Raw genomic sequence first — 9,997 nt, 5'->3', positions numbered from 1 at the left:
TAAGACAAAATATAAATAATTAAATTTATCTCTTTTTATCGATTCTAAATTTTTAAAATAAATGGTGATTCCACAAGATATCATAGAAAATATTTTGAATTCGAATCTTAACTGATTTATAGTACTCTGTTCTATTCAATTAAATATAATATTACATGTTTCGTCTGCTTAGTGTTAAGACAAAATATAAATGATTGGGTTGGGTTTAAATGTTGAGAAGTGTTAAAATATATTATGAATAATAATAAAAAAGTAGATAAAAAATAATAATAAAATAATAAATAATAGTTGAGTATGTTAAAAAGTGTTAAGAGTTATTCTCTACTATTAATTTAAATTTTAAAATATGTGATGATTTCATACGTAGCTAGCCATAATGGAATAAAAAATGTGTTCTTCCTTGACCTTTGATCTTCTGGAAAAAGAAAATATATAAAAACAGGGGAACAAGGCCGCCCTTTACAACCTAAAGGAGTGCCTACGTATACGGACCGCGTTATCCATGGTCGCCCCAGTTACAAACAGCACACGACGACAAACAGCCGAGCAAGATGTAAAGCCTAAATCCAGCTGACCAACTACAGAAGGCAGCACAGCGTTGAAACTTTGACATTCACAGTTCACTTCTGACATATTTCCAAGTTAATGAACCTAAGGTTTAAATTAAAGTTTTCAATATCCTTTCTGTGTCCATTTCAGTTAAACTATTCAAACGAAATATTTTGATATTAATATCATTTTAGATATAGTTTTAAAATAATTTATATATAATAAATTAATTATATATATAAATTATATTTAAAAATAATATATTTTAAAAAATTAAAACACATATTTATAAAACTCAATAATACTTTTAAATTTTCAATCTAATTATTTAAAAAAATAATAATCACTCATCTTCATCATGAAAAAAAAGAGTAGGGATTTGAACTTTAGTCATCGAGAAAAAGAGATTTAAAAAAGTTAAGAAAGTAGTTTTCAAATATAAGAATTGGAGTGAAAATTATGAAAAAAATCAAAGTTTTTACATTAATTATAAAAATTTACTAATTTCGACCGGTACACCGAAAATCGGCCAGTATTAATTTAAACGCACTAATAAGATCGGTATTTGACCTGATATGAAACACATACATTTTATTGTATTGGTCACTATTCCTGTATGAGAAATGCTAGCTTACCAGTACGGTACAAAGTTTAAAATCTTAGTCTAAATAGGAATATAAGACCATGTCCATTGCCTTCTCTATAAATCACATTTCTTAAAATTTTCTCCTAAAGTTTATTCATTGTTCAAAAACTTCCTACATCTTATTTCTTATTTTTTGTTTATTCTATTAAAATAATTTTATTATTATTATTAATTTCTATTACTTTACTTGTAGATCGTTAACTATTTGTTATAAAATATATATATATATATATATATAAATAGGAAATCTGGGGTTTATCGTAGCTAAGGGACTCGCATACGCATCGTATGGAGTGACTAAGGTAGAAGCAAATGAACTGGGAGTAAGTACTAGCCTTGAGCCAAAGGCTAAGATTAAGTCTCCAAAAAATGAGACCGTTTTGATGTATAGTTCAACTTCGAACTCTAACATCACAACACCCAAGATGCTCTTTTGGAAAGATGTAACTCTTCCAAATGAATGGGTACTCAAGCAGGAACTTCCTCCCAGGAAGATACCAGCTCAAAACTCAGACCTTAAGATCATCCAACAATATCTTGATGGTACTGTAAAGATTTCTTTTGACCAGTCTGAAAGGAGAAATTCTTTCGCTGGTTCTAGGTCTTCTTGTAGCTCGGACCAAGATCTAAGAGATAAAAATCTCGAAAGATTCTTGAGGGATCGCGAAAATCCCAATCGTCCGATTCAGATTAGGGAACTTCATTCAAAAGAAGAACCCTCAAGCCAAGACATAAAGTTGGAAGGAATTTCAACTTCGTCCCAGGTTACCTCTGCTTATTATTCAACCATTCCGCTTTTATGGTATCAGAGCCATCTTCTGGTTCTGGTTACTAACAGTTTTGTTATTTCTTTATCTATTTCTTATCTTGATAATTTCTGGAAACACTCTAAGTTCATTCTGTTTCTAGTTATTTTCTCTCTTTCCTGTTGTACACCACCGCAATCGAATAGGCCCTACGAGATACCTCCGGAGTCCTTGTAGTCCGTATTAGCCGGGTAGGCGTGTGAAGGACATTGAAGGGATATAGAGGTTGTGTTTTGGTCTTGTGGCCCTCCGGTATGTGTGAGTCCTGCAGCTAGGAAAACGAAAAGACCCTAACTTTGAGTATTAAGACCTCTGGTTTTGATATGGTTGAAGGCAGCAGACCTATATCCTTAGTTTACCGCATCTATTACAGAGTCTTAAGTACTAGCCTTGAGCCAAAGGCTAAGATTAAGTCTCCAAAAAATGAGACCGTTTTGATGTATAGTTCAACTTCGAACTCTAACATCACAACACCCAAGATGCTCTTTTGGAAAGATGTAACTCTTCCAAATGAATGGGTACTCAAGCAGGAACTTCCTCCCAGGAAGATACCAGCTCAAAACTCAGACCTTAAGATCATCCAACAATATCTTGATGGTACTGTAAAGATTTCTTTTGACCAGTCTGAAAGGAGAAATTCTTTCGCTGGTTCTAGGTCTTCTTGTAGCTCGGACCAAGATCTAAGAGATAAAAATCTCGAAAGATTCTTGAGGGATCGCGAAAATCCCAATCGTCCGATTCAGATTAGGGAACTTCATTCAAAAGAAGAACCCTCAAGCCAAGACATAAAGTTGGAAGGAATTTCAACTTCGTCCCAGGTTACCTCTGCTTATTATTCAACCAAGGAGGATCTTAAATCCAAAGGTAAATCCATAAAGGAAGAAGTACAAGTAGAAGATGATGTTGAATCAACATCTCCTACAGCTTCTGATATGGTTGCTCCAGTCCATTCCAGCTTAATGGTTTTGGATAAAGCATTGGATGATTTAGATTCTGAATTGTTTGTAATTGATATGGTTAATTTACATGCTGATTTTATGTCAAAAGAAAACCGTGATAAGCGAAAAACTTATCATAGGATTTATTCAGTTTCTGAGAAACAGAAGATTTGAAAAGAATAGAAGAAAAAGATGTACAAAGATAGCAAGCACATCTTATTCTTCGACTTCCTTGAAAATCATTATGTTTCAAAGAAATTTTTGAATGTTTTAAAAACCAGTTTTACTAAAGAAGAAGGCAGGAAAGTTGTGAAAACCAGCCATCCTCCTTTAGAAACCATCCTTGTTTCTGTCAAAGGGATTGAGGTGAAAGCTTCGCCCTTCAAAATCTCGGATCCAGGTCCGAATGAAAATGTTTTTGCTGAAACCAAAAAGATCATAGAACAAAACAATTTCGTCAACCAGACCCTCCATACAATCGGTCAACAGCTCGACCGTATAGAGGAAAAAGTTGAAAAACCTGTTTTCGAAAAACTTGCTTTAAAGAAAACAATTGAAAAACCTTTGATTGTCCTACCATCTGATAGGTCAAAAATCCATTTTGGAGTGACCAATACAATGGCTAAACTTGATCAAATGCTTGCTGAAATTAAGCAAGAAAAACCCTCCTGTTCTGTTATTGACAGAAACGGCCCAGGGGTTAGTTTTGATGATTCTTTTTCTGTGCATACTTGGAATGATTCTGATGATGATGTTTCTTTGTCTGATAATTCCTTAAAACAGTTTTAGCAGTTTTGCAATCAATGCGTAAAAGAAAATGCTGATTAAGCAAATCACTTTGAAATTTAGAAACACATAGTACTACTGACAAAATCTCTTTTTTAATAGTACTATAATTATGTTGTGCATGGTTCCAGGTTCCGGAATGGAAACGAACAATCTGTTCAGAAGAACCTGGTGAAACAACCTGTTTCAGGATGCCGCCATAGCCTGCGTCTGAGGCGTCAGTCTCGACAATTTTGAAGTGTATTTCTTCTGGTTTTGAAGTGAACCAGACAATATCATTGCTCCATTCGCATATATATATATATATATAAATATATATTATATATATATTTTATATATATATATAAAGTGATTTAGAAATAAATAGTAATTTCAAAAATATAGGAAGTTACTATTCAATCCTAAATATATATTTTTAAAAAAATAAAGAAATGGATGGAGAGGTAATTTTGCCAAAAAGTTGAGTTTATTTTTTAAAATTTAGAGATTTTAAAAGTTTAGCTATCCAATGAGAGCGCTCTGAGAGAGAAAATTATCGCTTTTGATACCAGACCTGGTCAAGTCAAATATACCGGAGTGCAGATACCAAATTCCACGCTGGCATTCCTAGCAGTCGCAGTTGCGTGTCTTGGTCTCTGACATGGTATATAATATGGTCTGCCAGCAAATTGAATTATCAGTTATAATCCTAAAATTAAATGGCTTTTCCTCTCGTTTCCAGTAGCTTAGTATTCAAATTTTGCGACCTTCTTCCCATACTCGTCTTCTTTCTTCTCTTACTCTCTGATGGAGGTGACGCTGCCGATACAAACAAAGTTACGAATATCGGTGCAATCATCGATGTCAGTTCCCGGATCGGGAAAGAAGAGAAAACAGCCATGCAAATTTACGCTGAAAACTACAACCACCATTCAAAGACTCACAAGCTGTCTCTCTATTTTCAGGACCCTGGCAATGACCCCTTTCAAGTAGCTTCTGCCGGTCTGTTTTTTATTTATGATGCTGTAGATGATGATAAGGATGAACATGATAGGTTTTCAAATTATAAAATTGAGGATTTTTTTTTTCTTGATTTTGGTGCAGCTGGAGAGCTCATAAAAGAAAAGAAAATCAAAGTGATTGTTGGCATGAACAAATGGGAGGAAGCAGCACTTGTAGCCACGGTTGGAAACCAGGCTAAAGTTCCGGTTCTTTCCTTCTCAGCTCCAGCCATAACTCCACCACTGATGCAAAGCCGTTGGCCTTTCTTGATTGAAATGGCTAACGACGGTTCTGCACAAACGAAATGCATTGCAGATATAGTGAGAGCGTACAGTTGGAGAAGGGTTGTAGTGATATACGAAGATGATGCATATGGCAGTGACTTGGGGATGTCAGCTCTTCTGTCTGAGGCTCTTCAGAAGGTTGATTCAGAGATCGAGTACCGTTTGGTTCTTCCACCATTTTCCTCTCTGTCTGATGATCCAAAGGTGTTTGTTCACGAGGAGCTGATGAAGCTACAAGAAACGACACAGTCTCGGGTTTTTATTGTCCTTCAGTCATCTTTATCGATGGCGACGCATTTGTTCAGAGAAGCCGAGAACATGGGACTCAAAGGGAAAGAGACGGCTTGGATTATCGCGGAAAGTGTTACAAGTTTCCTGGACTCGGTTGATGATTCTGTTATTTCAACCATGACAGGTGCTTTAGGAATCAAGACCGGCTATTCTAGCAGTACTAATTCTTATAAAGATTTCTATGCCCAGTTCTCCAAAGATTTCCGAGCCGAGTATCCAGAGGAAGTTAATCCCAAGCCGGGAATCTATGCTCTCCGTGCATATGATAGCATTATGGCCATTTCACAGGCCATAGAGAGAACTAGCGATAACAGTAGCCCAGATATGTTGTTAGAGAATATTCTATTAAGCAATTTCTCTGGGTTAAGCTCCGAGATAAGTTTCGGAGCGGGAAAGCTGTTGCAAAATCCCAAGTTTAGGATTGTAAATGTGGTTGAGAGGGGAGATGAGCGAGAAAAGCAGGAAAATAAGAGGTACAAAGAGTTGGACCTTTGGACGCCAGAGTCTGGCTTCCATAATGACCTTGTGATAAAGAAATGTGGAGTGAAAGCCGCAGATCGTTTGGCTGGTCCAGTCATTTGGCCAGGGAACCTAAAGCAAATTCCGAAAGGCTGGGCAATGCCAAATGAGATGAAGCCGTTGAAAATCGGAGTTCCCGGTAGAACTTCATTCCATAAGTTTGTAAAGGTAAAGTACGGTGAGGGCCCGGTCGTTAATAGAGATGTCGACGGTTGGTGCATTCAAGCTTTCAAAATGGTGCTGGAAAATTTGAATTATTCTCTGCCTTACAGATTTGTGCCCTTCAATGGCTCCTATGACGAACTGGTTTGTGGTATCGCCAACAAGGTAACAATTTAACTTTAGCTATATCGATCATTCATGTTGATTTTCATCATGTAGACAGTTAAACATTACATGTTAACTCACTATCTATATATAACCACCCAGAAAATAGAGTTTTAAATTAAATCGAATTTGATAAGAAGGAAAAAAAATTCTCTCAAGTAATTGTTCGATCTGAAATGGAAGACTGAAGAGAGATAATAAAATGGACTATAGTATTTATTAAGTACAAATATTTTGACCAAAAATAGAATCTAGATACCGTAGCAAGAAAATTGACTGGAAATGACATACGGAACTATGCTCTGCCGCCGTAGGTTGCTTCTCATGTCTAACTTGCACTTCAACAACATATCTTGCAAGGTTTGACTAGCTCCTAGTTTTTTAAAGGAAACGGGGAGGCCCCAACGAGCAGCTAGCTTGTATCAAGAGCAGGGACCTTTGACTATTATTTTGTAAATTGGAATTCACATTTGATTACTGTTTCTTTTACTTTTCGATTACCATCTCTTGTTCTGATAAAGACTACGTTGTAATGTGGATCCAAAAAACAAAATGGAAGACATATGATGCAGTAGTTGGTGACGTGACTATATTAGCCGACAGAATGGAGTATGTGGAATTTACACAGCCATATGCGGAGTCAGGGTTGTCCATGATAGTTCCCGCAAAGCCAGAAGGGTCAGGTTGGATGTTTTTGAAGCCTTTCACCTGGGAAATGTGGTTGGTGACCTGTGCCCTCATGATTTATACTATGCTTATACTATGGCTCTTGGAGCATCGATTCGATGAAGATTTTGGAGGCACATTGAAGGACCAGATTGCCACAACCCTTTGGTTCACATTCTCCTCGCTGTTCTTCGCTCACAGTAAGTAGCAAATATCTTGTTTGTTTGGTAGATGATGATCTCATCTTTTATAATCATTATAATTTTTTTAAACTTCCATATAAAATATAATAAACAATTCAAATTTTCAAATTCTAAAACAAAAATAATATTAAAAAAATTATATCTTTACGATATTTTATTTAATTTTTAACTGATAGGTTTCATCCCTGAGTTTGCATAGACTATGAAGTTCAAATCATATGAACTGACCCCGACAGAATTAGGTTCCCTCTAACATGATATGGCTTTCTAAAATCTAATCAACAACAGTGTCCCAAGATATGGACTTTAGAAGCATAACCAAGACGAAATTTTTAAAGAATGCTTGTGAATGGTTTATATATCAATGCCTTTTTGTTGCTGGGTTAGAACCATCCGTGACACTCCATATATGGTTTTGTCTTTGCAGGAGAGACGCTTCAAAGCAACTTAACTCGAGTGGTGGTAGTAGTTTGGCTTTTCGTCGTGTGGATCCTGACCTCAAGCTACACTGCAAATCTATCTTCAATTCTCACTGTGCAACGACTAGAAACGGTTCCAGATATCAACTGGCTAAGGAACAGCAACTCAAAAATTGGTTGTGATAACGATTCTTTTGTAAAGGCTTACCTGGAGGGTGTGATTAAATTCAAGTCAGAAAACATCGTTACGGTTCTAAAGGAAGATGATTATACAGGATTATTCGAAAGAAAGGAAATAGCTGCTGCCTTTCTTGAACTTCCATATGAGAAAGTTTTCATCAACAAGTATTGCAAAGCATACACTAGCAACAGACCCAGCTATAGATTTGGAGGATTTGGCTTTGTGAGTAGTAACTTCAACTTTGCACTTTTGAGTCTTTGACAACTTTCTGCATGGTGGCTGAAACTAGTTCATTTTCTCTAGGATTCACCAAAGAAGCTTTTCCTTATTTTTCTCTAATAGAAGTAATATCTGATCATCCATGCAGGTATTCCAGAAAGGCTCCCCAATAGCCAGGGATTTTTCACAAGCGATTCTAAGGCTATTTGAAGACGGAAAGCTAAAAAAACTTGAAGATGAATGGTTGACTCCCTCCCGTGAGTGTGCAACGGATGTAACACCCAGTACACCTGATCGTTTGAGCCTTGAAAGTTTCTGGGGTCTATACCTTATGTCTGGTGTCACTTCCACCATTTGTCTTCTAATATCATTAATCGGCTTGCACAAGCGTTATCAGCCCCAACAAGAGGCTTTCGGAGGCAACGCAACTCCAAGAGATAGAATGTCTTGGAAAAAGGCGGTCAGACTTGCAAGATACTTCTATAAGGGAGAGAACAATATTCCGGCAAGAGTTCCAACTTTTACTCGCACAAGGGAATTAGATGAACGGAGGGTTCTTGAAGTGGGGATGCCGTGAGCATTTTTGACACTCAGGACAATATTCAGGCCTCCCCAACTACTGAAAATGAAATGCCTTAGAAGTTAGAACTCCTCATTGAATGCAGTACGTAGGAAAGCTAAAGATGAGACAAACAATTATAACCTTGGCTGTAAATATATTTCAATCGTAACTGTGGTAATAATGGGGAGCACAAGAAAATAACCGAAGATTTTTTTATTTTTTAGAAAAGGAAATTAATCCTCATTGATTTTGAGCTTTCTCGAATATGCTCAAGTTGTTTGAATTCAGAATTGTAATATTCTTCAGTCCAAAAGTTTTATTTTTTAAATAAAAATTGTATTATTGAGCTATGAATGTGCAAAGCAGCAATCGAAATTATGAATATCTCAATTTTCCATTACTCCCAATTAAGATCGATTGGAAATTTCACAAAATCACGATTCATGATCGACTTCAAACAATCTCAACTTCAGGGGCAAAATCCCCAAATTGTGGCAGACAAGAAACCCTATAATTAAACATTCAAACGATCAAAGTCAACTAAAATTAACGATATTACAGGTAAGATCAGGTCAAGAAAAATACTCAAATGGTTCGATTTGATGGAAATTCCAGTTCGATAATTTTCGGAGAAATTTCCTGTCAAATCAATGGCGGCTAACCCAATGTCAGATCGATCGTTTGGATCTCGTCAAGGCTGAGTCTCGGTAGAGGGCGATGGTTCGCGGCTTCGTCAAAAGGTCAGGGCTTTTCGCGCTTAACGACGGCGTGGAAAAGGGTCCATCGATTTGGGCGTAGGAGAGGTGCTCTGCAACCTGCACATTGTAGATGGAGAGAGGGTACGCATGTTTTCAGGCTTTTGCCAATTCACCAAATATATGTCGCTGATTTTGTTCCCAACAAAAAGCTGTGGCTGTCCACCCTCCAAATTGAACCTGGAAATTCATTAGTTTCTTCCATGAACACAGAACATTCACTCCAACAAAATGGAGAATTTCAATTTTCATTTTATTAAGGTTTTTAGAATTCTTATCGTACATGTTAATTCTGGCAATCATGCTATCGTACATCGTCTCTGATCATGATTTTTTACGAAATTTTTTCTGTCCTAACTCTTTATAATTTGGTTCGAGAGCATAAATTAAGGTTAGAGATTGTGAATTTTTTTTTTTTTGAAATAGACTTCAATTCAATTCATGAATGAAGGAAGTTACAGGTGTGACCAATAATTTCAGGTATAAATCTTGATTACAAGTTAACTACTCATCAGTTATACGCTCCCCTGCACACAACTTTTATTATACTGGATACTATCTAAAAATTTCAGAAAAAAACCTTTTAAAGACACAACCCTTCTGAGATGCAAGATTCTGTAAGAATAAAAATGTCCATCTCGACTTGTTTACAAGAAAACAACTCATACCACTACTACCCTCCAAAAAATGAGGATTTATCACCTTCATCCTCTAAAAAATGATAGGGACTAAACTACCATTCTCCTCCCAAAGAGGAAAGAGAATTACCTATTTCAAAATTATTCTATTTTAACCCCAACAAACAAAAACCAAAACAATTTAAAACATCCTAATAGAAAAAACTGTGCACTTCACGCCGAATGCC

The 9,997-nt window shown here is 36.3% G+C and overlaps 1 protein-coding gene and 1 long non-coding RNA gene across 2 annotated transcripts; one reads left to right on the top strand and one right to left on the bottom strand.

Moving 5' to 3' along the window:
- Positions 1-4,423: 4,423 nt before the first annotated feature.
- LOC122279296 (glutamate receptor 2.7-like) lies at positions 4,424-8,727 on the top strand. Its single transcript, XM_043089844.1, has 5 exons — positions 4,424-4,706; positions 4,809-6,127; positions 6,687-6,993; positions 7,424-7,818; positions 7,964-8,727. Exons 1-5 carry the CDS (start codon positions 4,424-4,426, stop codon positions 8,390-8,392), a joined length of 2,733 nt encoding a protein of 910 aa, XP_042945778.1. The 3' UTR covers positions 8,393-8,727.
- On the bottom strand, positions 7,589-9,472 carry LOC122279297. Its single transcript, XR_006229553.1, has 2 exons — positions 8,963-9,472; positions 7,589-8,434 (listed from the first exon to the last, which is right to left on the bottom strand). It is a non-coding gene; the product is annotated as an uncharacterized LOC122279297 (long non-coding RNA).
- Positions 9,473-9,997: the final 525 nt, after the last annotated feature.

Source organism: Carya illinoinensis, chromosome 10, assembly GCF_018687715.1.
Source record: "Carya illinoinensis cultivar Pawnee chromosome 10, C.illinoinensisPawnee_v1, whole genome shotgun sequence".
NCBI lineage: Eukaryota > Viridiplantae > Streptophyta > Magnoliopsida > Fagales > Juglandaceae > Carya > Carya illinoinensis.
This window is presented reverse-complemented; position numbering and strand designations above follow the sequence as displayed.